Genomic DNA, 27,480 nt, shown 5'->3' with positions numbered 1-27,480 from the left:
ATTATTATTTTGTTCATTTCTGCTAAATTAATGATTTTGTTTATTTTTTAGTTAGCATAAAAATATACTTAATGGGAACTCAAAATTTAAAGTTGAAAGTGGTTCAAAATTGTGTAAGAGAGCATGGACAACATTGCATATGCTAGAATTCATGGCTCATTTTGGTTCATCAATTCTTATTATACAATGTATTACTGCTTAAAAGAACTGTATGTGAGAAAATAAAAATTATCATTTTGGTATAAATGAATTTAAAATTCGATTCTAAGGAATTTCTTTTAGAATAAAACCTAACCTTAGAGATATTCCTAACGCGAAGTAAATTACAAGAAAATAGCTTTATTCAAAAAATCCTAATTGAATTAAATTGGATTGAATTTGCCATATCTGCTGTATTTAGTATCGTAAAGAATTTTGCAAAGTTGCATATAAATATCCCTAAAAAAGAACTTTACGATTTTATCAAAATTTAACTTAATATGCCAAAAATTAATAGAGATACTAGCTTGTATTCTGGCTGAAATTAAACATTTACCATTCACTGATCAAAATTATCATTAGGGCAATACCTACATTTTAAGAAGTTGCAACTCAACTACAATGCAAAAAATAATTAAATACTGCCTCTAAACAACTCTTTCGATGATATTTAAATGGGCCGACACGGTTTGTTGATCCTCCAGAGTGGGAGGTTGCATACTTTACAGGCGGTAGTGCCCGCACTTCATGTTACTTACGTCAACGACGTTTCTGTTACGGTTTTTTGTCCAAATTTTTGACCAATCTTCTGTCATTCTTATGTCACTTATGTTTAGTGAACGGATAATAGCTGGATTATGTAAACAGGCGTAGATGGTAACCGCAATCGATTTTTTTTTGACAAGTGATTAACCTCAAAGACACATTTTTGTTTTAAAAAGTGAGTTAGTCTTTATAACATTTAGTTAATTGTGAGAGTTAAACCCCTAATTTATTTTTTTTCCAATATAAATGTGTTAAAACTATCTCAGTTGTTATTTTAGATTCAATGCAAATTGTCTTAAAAATTTGAGAAAAAAAGCTGTTTTATCAAGTTAGTTTTTAACTTCATTACGTCAAAATTGGGAACCACGTTTACACCCATCTGTCAACATCTTGTGTCACAAATGACATCTATCCTTTGGCTCGCTTTCGATTGTAACAAAAGTCTTACTTGGTGAAATTGTCGTTTTGTCGATGTTAATTAACGATTTCTGGTGTCCATAAAGTCAACATGCCCGTTTTAATCAAAATTAACCTTTATAAGAGTGAATGAAGTGACTTGTGAAATTTTCGTGTAAACGTAGTTTGCCGCGGCGCTGTCATAATTTTGAAAACTAACTTGATAAAACAACGTTTTTTTCGCCAATTTTAAACACAATTTGCATTAGATTTAATAAAAACTCAGATATTTGTGTTACAGTTATGTTGAAAAAAAATTGAATTCGCGAATTTCCGCAAAAACTCAAAAATCGCTAAAAATTATACTTCGCCAACCAAACCGTAATAAAAAACAAATATTCGCGTCAGCTTCTAGAGCTTTGTCAATGTGCGTATGCAAATTTTCAAAATTGTAACTTTAAAATGAAAGACGATTTTGTATATGAAAAAATAAAAGAGACAAAATAATTTATACATGGAAAGAAAACTGATTTGGTATTTAAAACAGGAAACAAATATATATTACGTAACATGACATTATAATCAAGATTAATTTAGACCTGCGCCTCCACAGAGAAGATAGTGACGTAGGATTTGTTTATCGATTATTCAGAAACATGTGAACTCATTGTTTCAGTTGTCACCGTTATGAAACATTTGTTGGCATAACACTAAACCGCAAGAATGTCTAATATGTTACAGATGGAAAGATGTAAAAAGACCCAAACAAACGGATGCGCATTAGCAAATCACGTTAATGCTCATGCGCCAGCGAACATCTGATGTGATGCAGTGGCGTCGTGTCAACACCAACATTGGTTGAAAAATAAAACCACAATTATGGGACGTGATTATAATCTAGAAACTACGCCCTAGGTTTAAAAATCTTCTTTTATATAATTTTTAGAAACCTTTGCATTCTGATTCGATAATAAATATTTGCGGGAATGTTCTTTCAAATAGTTCATCTGTGACGCCTATGGTTGGGAGGCCCGTCAAATGTCAAAAATACCCCTCTACCATGCGCATGTTGGGTTTATTTAGATATTTCCAACTATACGTCATTAATTATAGAAACAGTATCCCAATTTAATTTTGACGTTTTTACTTGAACAACATACAAGGTGTTTATAAATATTTCTATCATCAAGCGTGGCTATGAAATGTCAAATAAATTTGCCGCTCGTTACTAATGTGGGTTTAGATTTTTCAACTGACATTTGTAGTTAACCTCAATCATTGAACAAAGTCAGTTTTGAAAACAAACTGTTCTAGTTGTGGTTTGAAACCCGTTAATCTAAAATTTTGACACAAAACCGTAACTGAAAAGTCGTAGACGTAAGTAACATTTGAAATAATTGTGAACATAGTTATATTCACTATGAAAAGAAAGCGGCAAAATAGCGCATGCAGGAATTCCAAAGCCCCTCTTGATGCTAGAAACATTTATAAAAGGCGAATAACGGAGAATACTATCATCGAATTTACAGTTTTAAGTTGGAATAACTGAAACTGCCTCCTTTACACAATTTGCTGTGAATTTATGAAAGTCAAACATAAATTAATTATTGTAATGTTTTTGCAGGGTTATACATATTTTCATTAGTGTATCTACATAATAATGTCAACGGAATATTTATGGAGGAATTTTCCATAGAAATTGCATTGCTTCAAGTAATAGGTATACTTCCAGTTTTAAAATACATCCATAGTTATAAATACGATTCTAATAAATCAGTTTCAGTTAATCAGGAATTGATACATTACTGGCAGGCTATTTTACGTAATATAAATTATTTAAAATTGTTATATAATTATAATTGTATTTGTTTCAAATCCAATTTTGCTAATTGTTATTGAGTATAAGCTTTAGTATAATAGTTTACGTCGAGAATAAATGTTTGCATGATTGGAAATTACTGACATAAATTTATTAAATAAAATAAATATTACTTATACATAATATTATCGTTATAACACTATTATCGAATGATTATTTTGTTGCCATTTACAATATTTTGTTCCTGGCAATTTTGATTGATAATAATCAAGAATTAAGTAATATTTAAATAATATTTTAACTCAAATTAACAGTAATATTAATAATACACCAACCATCAAAGACCAGCGATAAATTGTTAAATTTAAAACTTATACTCTAATTTATTATGGACACTCATAATTGATGCTTCGGTAGTCAAAGATAATGACACAGTTGTTTTGAATTATTTTTTAAATTAGAAGCCAGTGAAAGCTATTTGATTTATGTTAGGATTTATAAATAAAGTTGGAAAATTTTTAATTTATTTTGAGTTAATTTGGCCAGTTTTTTACTTTTGTTTTGAGAACTTACTAATTTGAATAAGTTAGATTTATGCATTAAACTAAAGCAAATAATATGCTAATATGTAATGAGTTATTAATTTGTCAGGAAAATGTTTCCGGAAATCATGGTTTTTAAACAAAATGTTCAAGTGTCAAAGCAACATTTTGTAATCTGTCACGTAAATTCGACAAACTGACCCGTAAAATTAACTTTCAGAACGTTTTTACCGATTAGTATCAAGGTGATTAAATTTTCCTGCGCCTACATTAGCAGAGAGAATGAAAGATAATTTCCAGGAAAAACTATTTTGAAACTCCCGTGTGGCTGTATCAAAAATATATGTGCTGAATCTTAACAAATTTATATTTAATGGTTTTAATGTGATCAATGCAAATCAATGGAAATTTTGATTTAAAAAGTTGCCACAAAAAATAATACTTAGCATGTTACGTTGTTTGATATTTCAGTTTCTATTAAAATTGGAACAAATACAAAACAATATTCAATTAATAAAAACATGATAAAAGCACAAAAACAAACTGTATAAAAATCAGTGTCCGATACTGATTTTTCGGATTACAAATTGCGTAAACACCATACTCGTTGGTGACAAAACACTTATGCAATTTGAAATTCTATTTTGCACATATAAAAGCGTATCCACACTTCATTATCAAGTAATTTACATTTTCCGACAGAATATTCATTAATTTTACATTTTCATGAATTCGCAGACGTTTTACGACTAAAAGTGTTTAATTATTATCCTTTCTATTTTTTCTTTGTTTGTTACTTTCATTATATAAAGAGTTAGAACCGTAACCAAGATTTTCACCGGTTTTTCTATACGCAACAGGGAAATATTCAAATATACCTGTCTTTGATTGGCGAATTATACAGAAAATGCTTACCTACTTGTAGCACACATGATTGTTACGACTATATATTCATAGACGGAACTTCATATCTTTTATAAAATAAAATGATTAATTTATATTAATTAAATAAAAAAATACTAAAATGTTACCCACGCATTTAGTTGTAAATTCTTTCCAAATCTAAAAAACGCAAATAGTTTGTTTTCATTTTAGAGGACACCAACTCTGAAATTAAAACATAGTAGACATAGACAATCAATCATTCTTCTGTTACGTAAAAGTGTCGAATGCATTACTATTTATTTAAAGTGTTAGCCTAATTTGATTTACCAGTGGCAATGAAGTAATAAACAACTTTTACTTTCTACGTCAAGAGAGGGTCTATTTTTTTCATTTTGGCGCGTACGTGTTTTGTACCAAATTGCGACAGAGAAATGATAGAACATTTATGGGTGACGCTATTTGATTCCGAGTACCGATAACCGTTAATTTCATTGTTTCAGAATGCATAAAGTGTCTGGTACTATAATTTGGCCGGAAACTGGATCATGTGACGGGTGTTTTCTCTCCGGAATCTTGTTGATTGGATGAGAAACTGGTCAATGATTGCAATTGCTGATTTTACATAAGACAATTTATAAGCTAAAAAGTATTAATGTCGTGCAATGAACTTGTTATTTCATTTCCTCAAAGTGCTTCCGTTAACACAGGTTCCTTTTATGTCGTAGACTATTGTTGGGTTATCGAAAGCATAGCAGTTGTGAATATTAATTAATACACTTCGTGCACTGAACAAAATTTGCAATGAACTTGAGCAATCAAGTTGGGAACCTTATTACTCACAAGTGAAGACACTGACTGCTGACTGCACCTCAGAATATTGCTTGTAATTTGAATGAAATTAATATTGAAAGGTTTATGCACAACATATTTTAGAACTTTTCTTTGTAACATTATAAAAACACACTAAATTACTAAAAACTCCATCAGTTTGTGCAGGTAAATTTAATTTACAAATTAGATACAAAATGACTTGCAGGAGTAAATAATAGTCTAATAAGATACTATTTATTTAACAATAAATTTCTAAAATTGGCCAAAATTGAATTAAGATTGAAATCAGTTTAATTGTAAAGTGCAGCTCATTGCTATCAGTCCACTCTCCTGTGTAAATTTTTTGGGTGTACATCAGGCTTCCAAATTTTTAGAGAGAAAATTAGGGGAAAATTGAATGTAGCGATTTTTAGGTTAACACGTTGTCAAAGTTGAGTGTATTAATCAATGAGTAATTAAAAATGTGTTACAAAGGGATTTTTTTAATAAAGATTTAACAAGTTTTGGCAATGTTGTGCAAGACGATTAGCTTCAAGGTTTTGCTGCCAATTGATGCCGATAAAAATCACTAAGGGCTGCTGCCAACTTAACTTTTTAATGAATGGACCGATAGTAATGAGCTCTGGTAAAGTATATCCGGTGAGAGATTGGGAGATTTCGACAGATGACATATAGGTTGGCAGCAAATTATGCTACAAAATACACTAAAAACATTAAATTCCTACGCGAAATGGGTTGACAGCGTTGTCAAGTAACTGGGGTTATTTTGTGATTTAAATTTCGCGCGTATGGTACACTTTTTGTTGCGTAGATTTAATTACTTTTCTGTCATTCAAACTTTCACTGTACGAACTATATAGTTCGTACAGAGAGAGAGAGTGAATGACAGAAAAGTCACTAAATTTACGCGCGAAATTTAAAGTAACAAAATAAGCTCAAACTCAATATAGCATAGTTTATTGTGACAAACAAATAAATAAAATTCTTAATAAAGCAACAAAATAATAAACAAATACGCGAAAAACAAAATAAATAAAAATTTTAAGTAATAAACAAAATAATAAGTAAATAAATTTAAATTAAATTCCAGTCTTTTTTTTTAGACCGCAGCACAAGTAAATCCCGCCTTGCTTTGGTTCTATACGTTGACAACCAACCAAACGAAATATCACCAAAATCAAGAGTGTAAAATAAAATACATACATCGAAACCGCAATCATCAATTTTTAATGATACATTGAAAATAAAAATATATGTATTAAAAATCGATGTTTTTTTGTCGAAATCGATGTAAAAGTCCCAGATTTAACCTAAACTATACCAGCGTAACACGTTATAATTTAATTTTTAACTGTATTTCATTTTTTTGTGCTCCCGCTATGAGAAACTCTGATTTAACACAATAAGATATTGGAGTAGGTCAGGTTAACTACATACTTTGAACCATACTCAATTTGTGTAGAATTACCGATTAATGAGAGCTAACAGATGTTTAAAACAAAGATAGTCTAGAAACCTTGAAAAAATGAGTTTATATGACGTTATTATGACACTTAATTTACATCCCATATGGTCGGCCTTCTTTATAGTCCAAGAATACAATGAAAAAATAGGACTAGAAAAAACCCAAAAGATAAATATCATAGAAGACTGTGACATTGTTCAACAATAATAATTATAGTTAATTGGACAAGTATAACTTTCATTTAAATCGTAAAACCATCATTATGCCGTTATTTCCATTATACCATCATAATATAGTGTATTAAAACACAAGTTATATAATCATAAGAAATGATACTCCTAAAGTACCAAAATAAAAAAATATATATTATTGGCTCTAATAGAACTCTAACTTTTTTCTAATTTTTAAGTCCCGAATTCTAATACGAGATAAAACCACTTTTCTTATTACATTAATAAAGTTTTTTCATTAAACTTTAGAAAGTAATTTTCTGTATGTAATAAAATTGTAATGAATAATCATTAATTCTTCAACTCATTACTTTTATAATTTACTGAAAGTTATTATTTAACATACAAAAATTGTTCTCACCTCACTCAGTCTCATCACACTATTACCACTTTCCGTAAAAGCTTTAGTTTAATTAATCAATTTTATTATAGTGCGATAATTTAAAGAATAAATTGAGCAGGGCATGACTTTGTTTCATAGTTTGGTAACACTGAAAAAACAATTAAAAAATTAGACCTGCAATAACATTGTGTTGTATAAGGTGTTTATAAATGTTTCTAGCATCAAGGGGGCTTTGGAATTTCTGACAATTTCTGTCAAAGTTTTAGATTTTCAGGCTTCAAACCACGACTTGAAAGGTTTTTTTCAAAACTAACTTTGTTCTAATGTTTGAGGTTAACTACAAATGTCAGTTGAAAAATCTAAACTCACATTTGTAATGAGCGGCAAATTTATTTGGTATTTCATAGCCACCCTTGATGCTAGAAACATTAATAGTTCGTACAGGAAGAGATTAAACGACAGAAAAGTCACTAAATTTACGCGCGGTATTTAAATTAACAAAATAAGCTGCCAACTGTCAACCCAGTTCACGTAGGAATTTAGTGTTTTTAGTGTATTTTGTAGCATAATTTGCTGGCAAGCTATATGTCAACTGTCAAAATCTCTCAATCTCTCACCGGATATACTATATAAACAACTTGTATTTGACTGAGATTTCTTATGCAGCTCGCACATAACCTCCAACGGGTTTAAACGTCAATCAGTGTTACCAAAATTACATTAATATAAGTCATGCCTGATTGTGAATAAGATATCTATGTGCCTGATTTATGTTTTAAAAGCTCACCCGGTAGTTTAGGTATGCGCATAAAGAATGATTGATGTCTCAACATTGTAGTATTTTCTTCTTCTGCACGTATTATCAACAAGAATATAAATCAAAGTGACAAAACTTATGTTACAACATGTTGAATCCTTCAATCTAGAAATTATCTTCTCAAATAACTTCGACTAAAACAATTCCAGAGAAAAAAATAATGATAAATCGATTGTAAACGCGCATATTTTAGTTTTCAGAAATCACTTTCAGTAAATGAGTGACAAGTCGCCTCATCTAATGGTAGTTAATGTTGGCAGGTTGACAACTAAATTGTAAAAGAAAGTCAACATATAGTGCAAAGATGTTATGCTACATTAAAAAAGCATTCAAAACTGCCTAGGGGAAAAAATAAATTTTACTTTTAAAATAAACACAATCAGTATAGTATATACTCCGGTGAGAGATTGGGAGATTTCGACAGTTGACATATAGGTTGGTAGCAAATTATGCTACAAAATACACTAAAAACACTAAATTCCTACGCGAAATGGGTTGACAGGGTTGTCAGTAACTGGGGTTACTTTGTTATTTTAAATTTTGCGCGTATGGTACACTTTTTATCGCGTAGATTTAGTGACTTTTCTGTCATTCAATCTCTCACCGTACAAACTATACAACGTTATTAAACTGAATAACCAAATTTAATTTATTGAAATGAAGGCATTGAGAAGAATTTACACCTTTAAATTGAAAAATCTTTGACGTTTGAGGCAAAACTTCAAGATGTGAGTCATCACAATTTATAGAAATATAGAATCAAATTCTGTTCTTTTTCAAACGTAATAAAAGTAACACATTATCCAGCTCAATTGTCAGGGTATAAGTTTCACTTACATGCTTAAGCAGAACACAGCACTTTATAAACCAGCTCATTACTATCCCACTCATTAAAAAGTTAGGTTGGCAGCAGCCCTTAGTGATTTTTATCGGCAACAATTGGCAGCAAAAGCGTTTGACCTTGACTCAACTGTGGCATGCGTAGCAGCATTGCCAAAACTTGTTCAATCTCTATTAAAATCAATCTTTTGTAACAAATTTTAAATTAGTTATTGATTAATACACTCAACTTTAACAACGTGTTAACCTCAAAAATCGCTACATTCAATTTTCCCCTAATTTTCTCCCTAAGGAATTGAAAGCCGGATTTACACCCAAAAATTTTCGAAAATTTACACGAGAGAGTGGACTGATAGCAATAAGCTGGACTTTATGTTGGACTCACCGTAACCATAGAAATGTTTTCATTGCACTATGATTCTGCATGAATTTAATGTTTTTATAGTATATTAAAGAACGTGTTTCATAATGGCCAATTTGGTGCACGAGTTCCCGGTGTACAAAACGAGCCGTGGTCCTTTATACTATTTTTTCGAATTTGCACTCTTTTTTTAATAAAAAAATTTACAATTCTAAGAGTTTTCGTGTTACACGATTGGTAATGGTTTTGTAACCACGACTTGCCACTTGATTTTCAAATTCAATTGAGTTTCACTGTCACTCAATTTTAACCTAACGTAACCTAACCTCACAACCTGGAAACAGGTGACAGCCAGACTAATTAGTTCTGCCAACTCTTTAAAAACAAAATTTCCTACTTTGTTCTCTTATAGATAGATAAACGACTCCAAATTGAGTACTCCAATGGACCTATTAAAGCGGCAAATTCGAAAAAAGTAATTTTCTATGGTTTGCAAAAAAAATCAATGCAATTCAGAGCACACAGAGCTTTATTTTTGCTCTTAATGACATAATGCACTATATAAATTAAAGTCTGGTTTTGAAATCGACTCTTCTTTTCTTTTGGGCCAACTTTTTTCATCAAGCCAAAATTGTTGCGTTACTTTTTTTTCTCTTAATATCTGATTGCTACATGTTTTAATGCGAACTCTCATGTCGTGTTACGACTTACCACGATAATAATAGTAATTAGAATTCAAGTCATAACAAGTCACATTTCGAACTCAACTTTCCTCTGTACTCGTCACTTTTTTAATGTATTCAAATTTGCCTAATTGGACCAATTTAAATTTTGTTTGACATCGACGTTTTCATCAATAAACAATACAACTGACCTAGTTCACTGTTCTCACATTTCTATCGCAATTTTGCAAAATCTTGCAGCTACACTATGAACATGCCATTGAATTTCACCGCATTGCTTCAAAATTTGGTTACATTTATGTTTCACTTTTTATAATGTGTGAATGCTTTGAAGATCGTTGCTCCCACATTCTAAATGTGTAAATTTTTCACGACGAGAGATTTAAACTTGAACGATTTAATTAATGTAAATGTAATGTAACTATCTAATAGGGGAATTCGCATTTTTGAATTTTGACGAAAATCGATAGTTTTCATTCGTATAATATGATGTCGCTATAAAGTGTAATATTTTAAATGTATTGAAATTAATTATACAAGGTGTTTATAAATGTTTCTAGCATCAAGGGTGGCTCTGAAATGTCAAAGAAATTTGCCGCTCATTACAAATGTGGGTTTAGATTTGTCAACTGACATTTGCAGTTAACCTCAAACATGAAGCAAAGAAAGTTTTAAGAAATAAACTGTTCTAGTTGTAGTTTAAAACCTCAAAATCGAAAACTTGGGCACAAAACCGTACCTAAAACGTCATCATAAATAATTTTGCTGATAGTTATATTCACCATGAAAACAAAGCGGCAAAATAGTGCTCGACAGGAATTCCAAAGCCACGCTTAATGCTAGAAACATTTATAAACACCTTGTATTATTACCCATGGTACATGCAAGTATTACATTTTTTTATTGACTTTAACTCTATTTATTAAAGTGCTTTAAACAAACTTAAAAACAATGAATTTTTTGTCTTTTGGCCTAACGAGAAAACTATTCGATGAAATTTACCAATTTGGTTGCGACTTTCATTCTATAGAGTAGTTTACAGTGTGTCCCCAAAATAAGTTTGCAGAAGGTAAAAAAACTTTGTTTTTCGAATTTGCCGCTTTAATAGGTCCATTAAAGCACTCAATTTGGAGCCGTTTATAGATATCTATAAAAGAACTCAAAGTAGGAAATTTTGTTTTTTAAGAATTGGCAGAACTAATTAGTCTGGCTGTCATCTGTTTCCTGTCAAGTTCTTGGTCAATTCGGATTTTACGATTCGTGTTTAATAATAAATTGCTGCGTGAATAAAAAATGTAACAATATAATTGAATTGTCCTTTGCGGCCAACAATAATTGTACCTAAATATAATAGATGTGAATACTGGCTGTGAGGTTAGGTTACGTTAAGTCAAAATTCAGTGATAGTGAAACTATACTATTTTAATTTAAAATAAATAAATCTTTGAATAAAACTTTAATATTATCAGACTGGTGTTCCTAAAATCGTAAAAAACAAAAACTAACAAAGAACTTTTTATTTTTAATTTTGCAACAAATGCCAAAAGAATAAAATCTTTCAGCACATAGTTCAATAATTCTAACTCGTAATTCGACTGCATTTATTATCCGATTTTTTAATGCTTACTCATTATTGGGTGAATTTGCCTTTAATCTTTAATGCACTATTTGATATTTTGAATCGACAGCCTGCTATTATGTACTTACGATTAGAAAACTGAATATTTAAAAATATGAAAAAATTGATTGTAAGAGTATAAACTAATAATTTTCAAATTTTAATTGCAGATTTATCTGTTTTGAATTAAGCTAAAAATGTTATTCCTTTGTCGTTTTTGTGTAAAATGGAAAATAATATTTTTTTCCCTCTTGTAAACTCGATCCGGGGACCAACTGTATAGTGGATTGTATAGAAATTAAAAATTAAATAAGCGACAAAAGCTTTGGATCAGTTATTGTTATTAATTTGATCAGATTATAAAAAATCCAATATAGAATATAGAAAAAAAAATAGATATATACTATATGTCAGAATTATTGACATCTCGGTAGGCCATGTCTGTGTAAAACGCCTCTAACAATGTGAACGACTTTTAGCATTTTGGTTCTAAAACTGTCAATGTAACATTTTGAGGTTATGAAGTAAATTCCTTTTTTTGAGCTAATGGATTGATATTTTAATCAGATTCTGAATCTACCATCATAACACAGATTTCTTCTGCTTCAGATTCCAGTTTCTCTTCAGAATGTGATGAATCAGATTCTAAGTTGACGTGACACACATTACATACACATAGGGATAAATATAAATCTAAAAACACTAAATTCGCTTATATTAGAAGATCCTGCCAACATAAATTTGAATTTCCAAGGCACACTGAGATGTCAATAATTCTGAAATATAGTATATAGCATATCCGGTGAGAGATTGGGATATTTCGACAGTTGACATATAGGTTGGCAGCAAATTACGCTACAAAATACACTAAAAACACTAAATTCCTACGCGAAATGGGTTGACAGGGTTGTGAGTAACTGGGGTTACTTTGTTATTTTAAATTTTGCGCGTATGGCACACTTTTTATTGCGTAGATTTAGTGACTTTTCTGTCATTCAACCTCTCACTGTACGAACTATACCAGAGCTCATTACTCATTAAAAAGTTAGGTTGGCAGCAGCCCCTAGCAATTTTTATCGGTAACAATTGGCAGTAAGAGCGTTTCAAATGTTTAATTAGTTAGTTATTAATACACTCAACTTTGACAACGTGTTAACCTCAAAAATCGTTACATTTAATTTTCCCCTAATTTTCTCCCTAAAGATTTGAAAGCCTGATTTACACCCAAAATTTTTCGAAAATTTACACAGGAGCGTGGACTGATAGTAATGAGCTGGACTTTAGTCACTATATACAGGGTGGCCCATCTAAGACTTTCGGGCTTAATATCTTTGTTATTTTTGAACGGATTTTTCCAAAATTTAAAATATAATTTCTTGAATAGGTAAGGATGATGTGACATTACCAGCGTCATCGTTGTCTTAAAAATGTTAATTTTACTTGTCTTATTTTAAATTTTAATTAGTTAAGATTTATGTCATTTTATAAAACATCAATAATTATCCGAGTGTGCCAAAACTCAACCGTCTAGCTAGTCAAGTTTCCGAGAAAAAGAGAAATAAGACCCTCAACATTTCCAAAAGAGGCAAAATCATAGTCGGCTATGAAAAAAATAATTTCCCACGCCCAATTTTGGACATCCCTGCGTTCGGTCTGTCAATAATCGCTGACGTTCTTGACATTTGTAATATTTCTCATTTGAGGTTATGTTTACTTGGATTTTTTGCACCAAAACGTTGCCTGATGCATTGTGATTAGTTTCCAATTTCAAAAGATCGAGATAAATCGTTCTGCGCAAGTTTAAATCAATGATATTCATCATCATGCTCAAAAGTAAACATAACCTCAAATGAAAAAAATCAAAAATGTTGAGAAACGATGCTCGGTACAATGCATTGTGATTAGTTACCAAAAGATCGAGATAACATATCGTGAATGTGCAAGTTTAAATCAATCGTACTGATCATAATACTCAAAAATAAACATAACCTCAAATGAATGTCACAAATGTCAAGAACGTCACGGATTAATCAACAAGTCAGGGATGTCCAAAATCTGAACTTGCTGTAGAAGTCGATTATTTCATAGCCGACTATCAGTTTGTATCTTTTGGAAATGTTGAGGTTCTTTTTTGTCGTTTTCTCGCCAACTTGACTTGCTAGACGGTTGATTTTTGGCACACGCGTAAAATTATTGATGTTTTATAAAACTACATAACTCTTAACTAACTGAAATTTAAAATAAGACAAGTCAAATTTACATTTTTAAGATCAGGATGGCGTTGGTAATCTCACATTCATCCTTACCTATTCAAGAAATTATATTTTAAATTTTGGAAAAATCCGTTCATAAATAACTAAGATATTGAGCCCGAAAGTCTTAGATGGGCCACCCTGTACATATATAAATCTGACTGTGTATTCGTAGAAATTATCGTTAAATGCGGTAAATGCGATAAATGCGCCCGCCGACCGAGAATAATGCAAAGCAAAAATGTGAATAAACGTGCAGTCTAAAAGTAGACCGGTTGAATAAAAAACATCAACATAATATTTTATAATTGTATTTCTCTTGTATAATAAAAATCCAACCATTCATTGTAAACTGACATATCAGGTTAAGAAAGACACTTTCACAGCAACAAAGTTGGGATTTCTTGATAAAAAATGTGTCGGCTTTTTGAAATCCCGTTTCCATTGTGTATAAATTCTCTTCCAAAAACAACCATAAATTGCAACGGTTCTGCATACGGAATTCTATCAGTGGGCGGAGCGTACAGCTCAGTTGTGACGTCAAACCAATGAAAAAGTGTTTTACTTCCCGCCTGAATATTTAAATTTCTTTAGCCAATTTTGGCAAATCCGTCATGTATTTTTGAAAAATGTTTGCACCACTGCGTTATTTGAACAATTCTACAAAATTTGGTGCAAAAATATATAGGTTACATTTTTTACATTCTCCCTGAAAATATCCACAATTAAACCAATTACAATTTGAACTTTCTGGTAATTGGGAATCACTGGTTTATAACAGCTCGTGCAACCAACACGCAGGGAAATAGAGCAGAAAGTGCCGTTTTGATAACTTAAGCGCTTGGCCTTTATTTTGTATAGCCATTGTTTTATGGTTTTATCCTTGACTATAACAATTAAAAGTCAACGCGATTGGGATCTGTCAAGTTTCTGCGATAATGAGGAACTTTCAAATATCTATTTTTATGAAAGTTGCAGTTTGAGAGTTGTCAAACGCATTTACCTAGCTTATGCAAGAAATATTGATTTATGCGGTTGTCTTATGTAATTGTATTATCAGGAGGAATCTTGGATGCATGATTTGGCTACTGGTTTTAGCACGTGCTACCTTATCTCGAATGTCTTTAGAAATCATTGAACACCTTCAAAAATGTACTTCCTTATCTGTAGCAATAGTTCTATGGTCTTTTGAGGGCGTTGGCGAATGTCTTTACCCATGTGGAAAATGGTACGAAATGTAACTACCGCCATTAAAAAGCCGATCACCTTCACTTTGCGTCGAACAGACTTAAAAATTCACTTGCAGCCACACCTTAGCTACGCTTTTCATATTCTTAACACAACGAACAGGTGCCTTTGTCATTTCGGATAACAGAATTCCAGATCGTAGATAAACCAAATTCCTGAGGTGTTTTATAATGTGTTAACACCAATGGAAAGTCATAATAGCGTTATTAACACTTATTAACACATTCATATTGGTCAAAAATTAACGATTTCTTTATGCAATAAAGCGTGGATTGTTACGTAAATAAGTTACCTAGAAGTAAACCGGAAAGTTTGATAATGTCATAGGAAATCAATTCGGAATTTTTATTGTCTTTGAAAGCTGCTGATCATGTGAATTTATTACCTGAGATCCTCACTTTTGGCTTGATTTCCGTGACTGATGGTGCGAAAAGTGAAACCATGAAAGGAAGCGGGACTAAAATTTTGGGACTCACACAATGGGTGCTAAATATTTATAACAATACCCACTCATCACGCCAATTATGACAATAATTTTACAGAAAATTGCATAAGTCTGTTTGTGGAATCTCAGCAAGGTTCCGTTTTAATGTCCAATATGTTTCCATGAAGAAGTGAATAACATCGTCGAAAATCCGGTTTTTGAGAAACTCTAAAGTTCGTTCAACCGAAATAATTCTTAGATGTGTCAATATTTACACAGAATAGCCATTTTGGGCCAACTGGCCCGTGAAATACAGAGTGATTCTTATTAATATTAACCACAGACGGCTTTGCAAATTTTAACGTGTTACACATAAGCGTGGAATTGACGGGGGTTAGGGTGCGTGTAATAATTAATTATTTTTCGGCAATATTGAACATTAACCGCTACTTGTTATGCACCAGTGATGCGAACTGAAATGATGCAAATTTAGTGTAGTCAAAGCACATTTTGGACCATTAAAATGAATTTCTTTCACCGCGAAATGTCACCAACTTCGCTGTCACTGATCTGTCATCTGTCAAGTCAGGTGGGAGTGTTTGCGGATTGTGGTTGGTACAACACAGATGTACACTTTTACTTAGCTTGTCTCATTGTTATGCTTGGTAACAAATGACAAAATAACGTTCTCCAGTGAAAAGCACACAGTTTTTTCTAACTTGAGCAAAATCGTATGGTGTAAGAAAACACATGCCCAAAAAATGTCAACGCACCCTTTGGTTAATATCAAGATACATACAAGGTGTTTATAAATGTTTCTAGCATCAAGCGTGGCTTTGGAATTCCTGCATGTCGTACACTTGTTTACATAGTGAATATAACTATCTTGAAAATTATTTATAATGTTACTTACTTCAATGACGTTTTGGTTATGGTTTTGTGCCCAAGTTTTCAATTTTTAGATTTTAAACCGCAACTGGAATAGTTTATTTCTCAAAACTTACTTTGCTTCATGTTTGAGGTTAACTGCAAATGTCAGTTGACAAATCGAAACTCACATTTGTAATGAGCGGCAAATTTCTTTGACATTTCATAGCCACCCTTGATGCTAGAAACATTTATAAACACGTTGTATAAGACTGGTACGTCAACTCCTTACTGTAAAAATGTGCCCGATTTTTGGGACCAGATAAAACCTCACATAGATGGCGACACTCTAGCGAAGGACTGTCAGGTAATTGTCAATTTGCGATTTTGAGGTTAAAAAAATTTTGTAGTAATCTTCATGTTGATTAAGGAGTAATTTTTCAAATAAATATGTAGGTGTATATTACCGAAGGAACTCTAAAAATAGAAACATCACTGTTTAAAAGTTTAACGTGTCCACAAATGACGCACTTCGTCATTTTTAATGGTTATTGTTTAATGTTTAAACACAAAATCACCGTTCAGAGAACTCAAAAACTGTGTCCTTTATTAATAACGGTTAGGTTACGGGTTGAGGTAACGGCTTTCAGTTTAAAATTGACAGTTAATTGACAATTGTCAGTACGATGACAGTCCTACACTATCCTAGCGACACCTAGCGAGTGTTTGACCTGGTCCCAAAATTACGACACAAAATGGCTACCGAGTTGGCGTACCATTCTTCTTATCTATCTTGGTTAATATTAATAAGAATCACACTGTATAACAGAGGTGTTCAGTGACTTGAAAACAAAGGTATTCACTTTTAGGTTCTTGTAATTTCCTTCTTATTGTTTGTTTGGTCTTATCTTAAATGTTTGCGGTTTGTTACCTGTTGTAATTGTCATAATTGGAGGTATGAATCAAATTTTTTTTTGTTTACCATTAGAAAATCGGAGAACTTTAGATGTTTATAAATTCGTGATAAATAATTCCGTCAATTCTTGAAGATTCTGAAAAATGCCAGCAATGTCTATCAAATTGAATTTTAAAGGATCGTAAAAAGTAGAAACCAGTTAACACTCTTTTGATTAACAAATTCTCAAAAGCAGCAAAGGTCATTATTTACAAACCATATGCTTGAATTTAAATCTAACTTGTAAAAATTGTTATTTGTGTACCAAGGCCAAAAAGTGGTTTTTTTTTGGCCGAGCCGAGGGCAAAATATCACTTTTTAGATTTTTTAGGCGACATCATAAAATTTACAAGTTAATTAATATTTATTTATGGTTTTTTGATTTAATCATTTATAACAACTGAATAATTGTAAATATTTATGAATCCTTCAGAAAAGTTCATATTTTCTTCATTTACATTTGCCGTTTCGGCATGTGTAGCTTCTCAATTTGTATGAATTAGGTTTGATGCCAGCACTGCTAGACATGTTCATTTTCAATAATTCAACATGTCTTTGTAGCACTTTATAGCAGTTTGTCGATTTGATTTTACGAAAATAATTATAACATGTGAGCCACAAAATTTTTGTTTAGGGTAGGCCATGAAAGAGAGAGACAAACATAGAAGTCATGTCGGAGTGAAATTTTGTTTTTGATATAACCTCAATTTTTTGATGAAAATATGTAACATTACGAGGTGCAAATAAGAGAAAATGTATCGTGTGTCTCTGCAGAATCAATAATGTATTGAAAACTAATTGAATTAAATAAAATGACAAATGTCAAACTACTGTCAAATTTTTTCGACTAAATTTTGTCAAAGCCTACCCTGAATAAAAATTTTGTGAATCACACGTTAAAATTGGGGGTTATGTCGGTATCTTGATGTAATATGCAAAACTAGGGATAGATGGCGCCACCATAGATCGGCCAAAAAAGACTTACTTTTAGGCCGCATTTGAGGCCTAAAAATCCCATTTTTAGTTTAAGTCGCCTAAAAAATTAATTTAAAATTTAAATTCGGAGGAACTTAGAAATAGAAGACTAATGATTTGTTTTAAAAATTCTGAGGTGAAGAATTAACAAGTTACGTTGATCTTAAATTTCTGTTAAATTAAATGAAAACACTTTATTTGCTCATGAATACTGCAATTTATTGGGAAAAATATCTTGTTTGTACGTCAAAGTAAATTAAATTTCAAATAACAAATTGCATAATCGAGACAAATCTTTTTATTGTATTTCAAACAAAATTATCTTCTTATATCTGCTTACTCTAAGATATTGCTAGGAGTTTTTGAAAATTGTTATAATTTTCATCTTTAGAGGTTATCACATTTTCTTAAATTTTCGTATTCGTAATTTTTTATAATTTTAATAATTTGGATAATTATTCTTTTATGAATCTTAGATTATGATATATTTAGGATCTTTTATTCACAATTTTTTAGACTTCAAGACATCCTATTTCTTAAGTTTTTCGGCTAGGTCCTTATTTTGACGATTCCGATCTTTAATTTTCTCAATTTTAACTCAGTTTTTCAAAAATATCAAAATTTAAAAGATTTGAAGGCGTTTCAAATGGGAGAAGTTAAATAAATTATATGTAATCTGTAAACTGAAAAATTGTCTGATCGGATAGTCTATGAATAAGTTAGAATATAAAAATAAATTTTGTAATAATAGAGAAAATGAAAATAATTATAAAAAGTTTGTCGATACAAATCAAACACAAAAAAGTCAGCAAAAATTAAGTTCAGAATATTTCCGTATAGGAAATATGTACAAGGTGTTTATAAATGTTTCTAGCATCAAGGAAGGCTCTGGAATTCCTGTCATGCACTATTTTGCCGCTTTGTTTTCATAGTGAATATAACTATCTAGAAAATTATTGATAATGTCATTTGCGTCAACGACTTTTAAGTTATGGTTTTGTGTTTAAGTTTAAAATTTTCAGGTTTTAAACCACAACTAGAACAGTTTTTTTTTTTCAAAACTTACTTTACACTGTGATTGAGGTTAACTACAAATGTCAGTTGCAAAATCTAAACCCGCATTTGTAATAAGCAGCAAATTTCTTTGACATTTCATAACCACCCTTGATGCTAGAAATATTTATGTACCTATACAGGGTCCGGCAACACTTGTGTCCACCCCCAAAATCGCCTTCAATTTTAAAGATAAAATTTTGAAAATTTACAAACGCTCATAGTTGACAAAGCTCTAAAAGCTGACGCAAAAATTTGTTTTTTATCACTGATAGTGTTGGCGTCGCGACGCCCTTAAAATGTCATTTTTAGTTAATTGTGAGGGTTTGTGATATCAACCTCTAATTTAATTTTTTTTCAATATAAATGTGTTAAAAATATCTCAGTTGTTATTTTAGATTCAAGGCAAATTGTCTTCAAAATTTGAGAAAAAAATGCTGTTTCATCAAGTTAGTTTCCAATTTCATTACGTCAAAATTGGGAGCTACGTTTACACCCATCTGTCAACATCTTGTGTCACAAATGACATCTAGATATCCTTTGACTCACTTTAGATTGTAAAACAAGTCTTACTTGGTGAAATTGTCGTTTTGTCGATGTTAATTAACGATTTCTGGTGTCCATAAAGTGCAACATGCCCGTGTTAATCAAAATCAACCTTTATAAGAGCGAATGAAGTGACTTGTGAAATTTTGGTGTAAACGTAGTTTGCCGCTGCGCTGTCATAATTTTGAAAACTAACTTGATAAAACAACGTTTTTTCGCAAATTTTAAACACAATTTGCATTTGATTTAAAATAAAAACTCAGATATTTGTATCACAGTTATATTGAAAAAAATTGAATTCGCGAATAATTCCGCAAAAACTCAAAAATTGCTAAAAATTATACTTCTTAGGCGTCGCGACGCCAACCAAACCATGATAAAAAACAAATTTTTGCGTCAGCTTCTAGAGCTTTGTCAACTATGAGCGTATGCAAATTTTCAAAATTGTAACTTTAAAATAAAAGACGATTTTCGGGGTGGACACAAGTGTTGCCGGACCCTGTATAAATGATTACATTGTATTTTTTTTTCAACACCATTTTTGTTTTTACGAACGAAATATGTTTCTGAATTAAATTTAAAAAATCATGGCGAAAAAATTTTAACCAGTTTAAATAGGAATTATTCAGCTTAGCAAAATTTTCTAATGTTCAAATTATAAAAAACTAACTGCTATGCGACTCAAAAAATTTCAGATCTTTAACGTCTTAATATCTAAAATTCTAAAAATCTATTAATTAAAAATAATATAATTTAAAGACATGAACACGAAATAAAATTAAAATCTAACATTATGTCGTAAAACATTATAATAATAATAATTAATCAATATTATCTTTAACATCTTTGACTTCAATATAGTTGCAAATTTATTTCTTTAGAAGGAAAGTCCAGTTTCTAGAGAATTTTCACATGTCGTGACAGGATGCTGATATTTTTTTCTCAATTTAGTTTTTAATTACATCTGATAATAACCGTATTGTTAGTGTTTTTTAAAAATTAAATTAAAAAAAAGGGTTTAAAATAATAACCCAAGTTTAGAATAAAACTGTATATTTTAGAAACTTTACAACCGAATTCAAATTAGTAACAATATTGTTTGTGTTAACCACAAAATAACAGAACAAAACGGACATCTTCAAGAAAGTAAAACCAGACATAACTCTTTGTTAATGCAAGTGAAACCACCAAAAAAGAGAGCAAAACTGAAGAATTCTTATTTAAATTCCAATTACTTTTCAAAATGACTACCAACGGTAAATGTAACCGTAACTTCAAACTTATATAAAAAAAATACGTGTCATCACTACTGTCGGCGGCCTTCTCATTAGTTATTTTAGCACTATTCTTCAAAAATACGGAACCATGAAGTGCTATTACTACTGACATTGAAAAGTTGACTTCATTAAAGTAAAAAAAAGTTTCACAAGTTTGTTTTCGTCTAGTCTTTCAAATAAAATAGCTAAAGGTTTTAGAACAATTGTTGACCTTTCTTTGGAATTGTGCTTTAATTTTACTTTTGCTCACACCCCACAGGTGTGTTCTTTGAAAAATAGTTGGCATAAATTAAAGCCTGCATTAAAGCCATGAATGACAATTGCTGAGCATAAGAGAAAGGAAAATCGATTCAATATTTTTATTGTAATTCACGTTTACTGACCACATCTGTTATAGTAATTATTGTAATTTTAATTATTCTGCTGATTGCTGGTAGCACGACGAATATTTAGCGAAAGTTAACAAATAAATATGGAACTTTGACTTTTACCCGAAATGTCACGTTGCATACCTAAGTGCTTTATTTTATTTACAAATTTAAGAAATTTCAAGTTTCTAACGTAATTGTGAAATCATTGCGCACGCTTAAGTAGCTTAATTATAATGCGTCTTACCTGTGTTTAACTAGAACAACTGTTTTCCAATGAATTAATTCGAAAATTTAACGCATTTCACTGCACAATTTATCACTCGTCGATTTTACGAATCGCTAAAGTCTTTTGTAAAATAAATCAAATACAAGTAGGTCATCAAAGTCAAAATAGTGGTCAGAAGCAGATACTTGAAATAAATTAGCAAAACGTCTTTAACACAACCCAAGAACGTCTTCACTGCTTCCAGAATTCTAGTCCAAACAGACAAAAACTTGCTTCAAAAAAACGTTAACCGGAAACATCGAAAACGGCAAAACCGCATAAAGTCCAAATCTCATCAACTTGAATCCAATTTTTGAAAAACCGTAAAATTTTCGATAACAACTTTGAACCATCCCAGTTTCACTTATTTGTTTAATACAAAGCGCACAAACTTTTTATTCACGCGTTCTTCGCATCTCACCTGACTGCAACAATCCAAGTGAACTGACTAAAGGCGAAGACAGAATTTTCAATTCTTCAGCTAATGTCGGCGCGATTGGGACAATGCGGTGTGGGGGCTTTCTACTGGGACTGCGGTGCCAAAGACCCGATTTGCCGCTGCCTTGAGAACGTGGTGCTAATCCGACAACTTTCTAAGGTGGGATATGACGGACATTGCTGTCTCCTTTTAGAATCAGAGGCCATCTATGCGCTCATTCATTAGTCTATGCACACGCTAATCGGTTTATGTAACACGGCTGTTTAGGGGGCGACCTGTAAATTCTTACGACATTTATGGACCCTAATTGACCCCAGAAAGAGGTGCGTAAGCAAAGCACTTCTTGCTTCTTTCTTCAAAAGTGCGATAATTTCATGGTTGACTACCGCCAAATTCCAAAAGTAATTACATTGGTCTGCATAAAAATAACGACATTTCCACCATTTGTTAAGCGGCAATTAAAACCACAGCGCTTTCGTTCTAATATTGATTTGTAAACAAAAGAAGAAAGTCTAATCTTTCCCATTCTAGAAATTTGTTTCATAACGAACGCTTGAAATATTTATTTCATTACTACAAAAGTACAAAATCTTATCTTATTCAATGAACTAAAATGAAAGGATGCTCGACACAGCTACTCATTGAGTTGAAAAAAAATGGTAATGACTGAAAACAATGAGATGAAGATAATTTATTGACTATGGAATAAGTTAAATTTGACGAGGTTTTATTGCGGTTGGTTGTACTGCGGTATTCTGTAGAGATCTTCATTGATGCCATACAAACTGGGGGTTCCCGCGCAGTCTACGTTGAACCACCAATCACAAACGCGCGCGAACTGGTTGAAAATCGTGCCATTGGGGCAAAGGAAGCTGAATTGCTGCCCGCTAGGCAAGCACCAGTGCCAGACCTGAAGAAGAAAAGTAAAAAACGTAGTAAATATATGCAAGCAATAAAACACTTCTGTATTATTGGTTGCATACATTAATAATCAAATTAATATGTAATAAAGATTATTTATTAGTGACAAGGCTTTTAGTACCTGGCATTGCGCTTCGGGGTCACTGTAGTACCCTGGCAGTCGTTGATCGCATCTAAACGACAGCCCTTGTGGCACCTCACTATAAATAGGGTAATCCTGTCCTGGTACATATCCGTCCAGTTGCTAAAAATCGATAAATTAATGAAAATCGCTGAACTGAATTTCCGTTTTTTATCAAAATGTCATCACTAAACCGGAAACGCTCTGACGAATCTCTCGCTTCTCTATTGTAATACTGTAGGGTTACGAATTCAGGATTTCCAGACGGCTGAACATCCTAATTTTGATTTTTGAAAATGAAGAAGATTCAATGTGATGAGTTTAACAACGCATTGTTGGGAAATTTAACACTTGAGCAAATCATTGTTCTTAAACGGGTCAAGATGACGTAACACGTGCACGCATTTTTATGGGAATTGGGTCAAAATGATTTTCGAAAATTTCTATAATTGCGCAATTGATGAACTTACACAAAACACCAAATGCACTGTAAATCCACACAGAACAGCGATGAAAAACACGTGAGGTAATGAAGACATTTTGGGCACGTAACACTGAGACACTTCAACCCTGAGTGATTGGTATTGTTTGGTGGGTGGAGAAGTAATGATTCTTTTAATTGCCGGCTCTGTTTTATATGGGAGATGCTTGGCGAAGATTAAGTAAGATCTTCAGTGGTAGCGTAATAGTGGATTCTCATACTTTCAGATGTGGTGGAACTGTTTTTGGTCTCACACACCTTATGATAGATGCAAGAACTGAAAGCTATTCACATTTTTTAATTGAAATATTGACAAATTCCAACTTCATTATTATTGCTGGTCTACTTTTTATTTTTCTGCAGAAAATTTTTAACCTTGTGTCGTGTATTGTTAGAGGAACAATTATAGCAGACAGTTATTGAAATTGAAGTGCTAATAATTGAAGTAACAATATCAAAATTTGTAGGTAAATAACTTGTGTTTGAACATTAAACCAATGATTTTTAGATAGTGGTTTAGACAATTTAGTTATAGAAGTTCTGCCATAAAAAACACCACGACGTTAAGGGAATGGAATATTGCATTCAATTTTGGAGATATTAAGGCATTGAGCTGACTTTTCCATTACAGTGCTACAAAAATAGTATATTATTATATGAGCAGTTATGGTACTCATTAATGAATTAGTGAATAATGACCATAATTGCGAATATAATACTATACTTTTTCTACTCCACCCTCCGTGTCTCTTCAAGGTCGTGATGTCGCCACCTGCGTCCACAAGTAAAGTTGCTGAAGATCTCCTAAATGAATGTCCAGTATACAATTCAGGGTTAGGAAGATCCAAAAATGTGGCAATTTGTCTCCCTATCGAAGCAAACTTGTTAATTCCAATTCTTTGACTTGTGCAACGACCATTTTGATAATTGCAAAAAAAAGAACGGCATGCAACATCAGGAGGGCGTAGAGCGTATTTCTTGATTATTTCATAAAAAAACACCTGTGATTGTAAATTTGCGAACTATTTTGTTTTTTGTGTTCGGTAGGTCACCAACATTGCAGACGTTAAATCCTGAATATCCTGAATATTCAGCACCGGCAGGCACCCATTACACCCATAATTAATGTCACCTAAGTAAAAAAAACATTAGTAACATTTTTAGTCACGCAGGTTTAACAAACTGTACCTTGGTTGTCAAAAACATTTTGTCATTTCTATTCTTGATGGAATTGTGTATCTCTTTTGAAGTGAATGTTTTAGCTTTTCCGTCCGTCTTAGTTTTCCGTAATTTTCCAATTTTATATTATTATGAATTTCAAGAGTTCTTCTTAACATGGAATATTGAGTCCAAAGTGTTGAAGATTTATACTTATCAGCCAATTCTCTAAAATAAGCCAAAACTTGTCCTTACGCCAGTCCATGAAAGATTTCTATGTAGTCTCATAAAGTTTCAAGATTTAGGTGGCAGTAAAGCGGCCGTTGTTGCTTTTGCTGCTTTAGTTATCTCGGGAGGAGTAGAATTTTCCAAATCACTATCATCACTATCCAGTTTTTAACATAAAACCCACTGTAGTTCACTGCAATTATTAGATTTAGAACGTGAAATTGTAAACTGCATCAGATCACGAGAATCAACAACTGTCACCATGGTAACGCTGCTTCTTTTCTGTGATAGGTTAACATAAGCGCGGACGATTTGAAATCATGAAAATTGTCATAGCAACCACCCAAGGGTTTTTTATTGGTTCAGTGCACCAGTGAACTATTAATTCATTATTCACATGCTTGAAATATAGGTAACATTATTAATCGAAAAAGTTGAAATAATGGAAATATTATTAAACCGTCGTAGAAAAATAAATTAAAAATGTAATCCTTTACTTTATTTAACCTTTTAACTTCTAATCTGCCATTTCGAGTAAATTTCTATTTATACCTACACCGTAATTAAATAAACACAATTAACATGTGATAAGTTCAACAACCACATTGTTCTTGAACCACTTACGATTTTGATAAGTCCGTATTTGAAGATTTGGGACGCCAGATTAGTCCAATTCATTGTGAAAATGCTGGGCGTCGAAAGACCTAAACCTTTGCAAGGTCTTAACATCGCCCAAAGACAATAGGTAGAGATAGCAAATTACAATTAAACACATGTACCTAATGCTATCACTGTTATCTGCAGGATGCTTACGTTTAATGTTGTCTTACTTGGTAGATCACATGAATAATGTATATTTGACGAAATTAAGTTATTTTATATTTACAGGATATGATTAAGAAAGCCGTTATCATAAAAGAATTTGATTGATTCATAAAAGGAAATGCGTGACAATTCGCTATAATCTATAAGTCATGCAGAAAGTTACCTTTATCTGACAGCAAGGCAATTTAATATGGCAATTGAGCGTTTGTTTTACACCAAACTACAAAATTTTCTCGTTATATCTGGCAAATTAGAATGTTATTGTAAAAGCTCAATTTTCATAATTTCTTTTTCATTGGATCAATTCTTTCAATCAACTTAAATATGCGGGCCCACACTGAAGTATTGTGTCTACTGGACCAGTTATTGCTATTGTTTACTAATTACGTGTTTCTTAACAGACCCACTAACAAGTCTTTTATTAATTAAGAAGAGATTCTAATGATATTGTTCGGATGTAGCAGAAAAAACTGTTTACATAATAAATGTTGCCAAAGTTTTCAGGAACTAATCACGTGGAAGTAAGTCTATCTATTGTGAACATGAAGCAAGTTTTTGAGACAATATTAATTGTGATCAAATATTTAATGCTTTGTTAAAGTGACTAGTGACGGTTTTTGCTTATCAATGCGAAAACATCACATGAGATGCGATATTAAGTTATAAAGATATAAAGTTAAATTAGTTCTTAGATCAAGAGATCAACACTGCGAATTTTTCAACTGTCCGCATTTTCGCTTGAAGTCTTTGAATCTAAAACCAATAAACAATAGCAATAATTAAATTATAAGTTTTTGGAAACCTCAAATTAAAAAATTGGGACTTGATGGGCTAAAAATGTTAATTAATTAACATTGTTCCGTTGACAACGTGTTAACCTCAAAAATCGTTATTCAATTTTCCCCTAGTTTTCTCCCTAAAGAATTAAAAGTCGAATTTTCGAAAACTTTGCACGGGAGAGTGGAGTGATAGTAATGAGCTGGACCTTATAAAACTTTTTAAATCAAAAATAATATACAAGGTGTTTATAAATGTTTCAGCATCAAGGGTGTCAAATAAGTTTGCCGCTCATTATAAATGTGGGTTTAGATTTTTCAACTGACATTTGTAGTTAACCTCAATCATTGAACAAAGTTTGTTTTCAAAACTAACTAAGTTGTGGTTTGAAGTAGGAGTAATTTTTTTTGTATAAACATCTGAAAATACAACCTGTCGCTGACACCTTATGTATTTTTAATACAGGGTGATTTTTTTAAAACGGCAGGCGTTGTAGAATTTTTATTTATGAACCGATTTCAAAAATTTAAAAAACAAATTAAATGGTTTTTAATTTACTATAAACTGATGATTTTAAATTTTTTTTAAATGTCGTAGTATCTTTTGGGCGATACTCAACTTTCTTATTTTAAATTGGAACCCATTTTTTTTTCATAATTTGGAAGATATTAATTTTCTTGATTCAGAAATGTGTAATATGTTCTACTTTTACCAAAAATATTT

General features: G+C 31.7%; 2 protein-coding genes across 5 annotated transcripts in view; both read right to left on the bottom strand.

Moving 5' to 3' along the window:
- LOC148180739 (uncharacterized) overlaps positions 1–22,336 on the bottom strand; it is a 51,034-nt gene extending 28,698 nt beyond the window's left edge. Inside the window, exon 1 of one of the 3 annotated variants that reach the window (XM_088041568.1) lies at positions 22,229–22,336. The gene's annotated coding sequence lies outside the window, so the exon portion shown is untranslated. Of the gene's footprint in view, positions 1–15,459; positions 15,483–21,786 lie in introns of those variants that run through there. The other 2 variants (XM_088041560.1, XM_088041576.1) reach the window with 2 other exon arrangements.
- A 586-nt stretch (positions 22,337–22,922) lies between these two features.
- LOC148180738 (U-scoloptoxin(01)-Cw1a-like) lies at positions 22,923–27,249 on the bottom strand. 2 transcript variants are annotated; one of them, XM_088048453.1, is made up of 5 exons: positions 24,958–27,249; positions 24,494–24,901; positions 23,759–24,053; positions 23,289–23,411; positions 22,923–23,156 (listed from the first exon to the last, which is right to left on the bottom strand). In XM_088048453.1, the coding sequence occupies exons 3-5, from the start codon at positions 23,825–23,827 to the stop codon at positions 22,974–22,976; spliced, it is 375 nt and encodes a 124-aa protein (XP_087904579.1). In that variant the 5' UTR covers positions 23,828–24,053; positions 24,494–24,901; positions 24,958–27,249; the 3' UTR covers positions 22,923–22,973. The 2 variants fall into 2 exon arrangements, with proteins under 2 accessions (XP_087904579.1, XP_087904587.1); XM_088048461.1 differs by having other exon boundaries at positions 23,759–24,046.
- Between the last annotated feature and the right edge of the window lie 231 nt (positions 27,250–27,480).

Source organism: Gnatocerus cornutus, chromosome 1 (assembly GCF_029298725.1).
Source record: "Gnatocerus cornutus isolate USDA-ARS CGAHR chromosome 1, icGnaCorn1.1, whole genome shotgun sequence".
NCBI lineage: Eukaryota > Metazoa > Arthropoda > Insecta > Coleoptera > Tenebrionidae > Gnatocerus > Gnatocerus cornutus.
This window is presented reverse-complemented; position numbering and strand designations above follow the sequence as displayed.

Bases quoted from the DNA above. Each gene is read 5' to 3' on its own strand.
- LOC148180738 (XM_088048453.1), bottom strand. From the start codon at position 23,827: ATGTCTTCATTACCTCACGTGTTTTTCATCGCTGTTCTGTGTGGATTT. The intron at 23,412-23,758 runs GTAAGTTCATCA...ATCGATTTTTAG, and splicing joins CAGTGCATTTGGTGTTTTGT to CAACTGGACGGATATGTACC. The intron at 23,157-23,288 runs GTACTAAAAGCC...TTTCTTCTTCAG, and splicing joins ACCCCGAAGCGCAATGCCAG to GTCTGGCACTGGTGCTTGCC.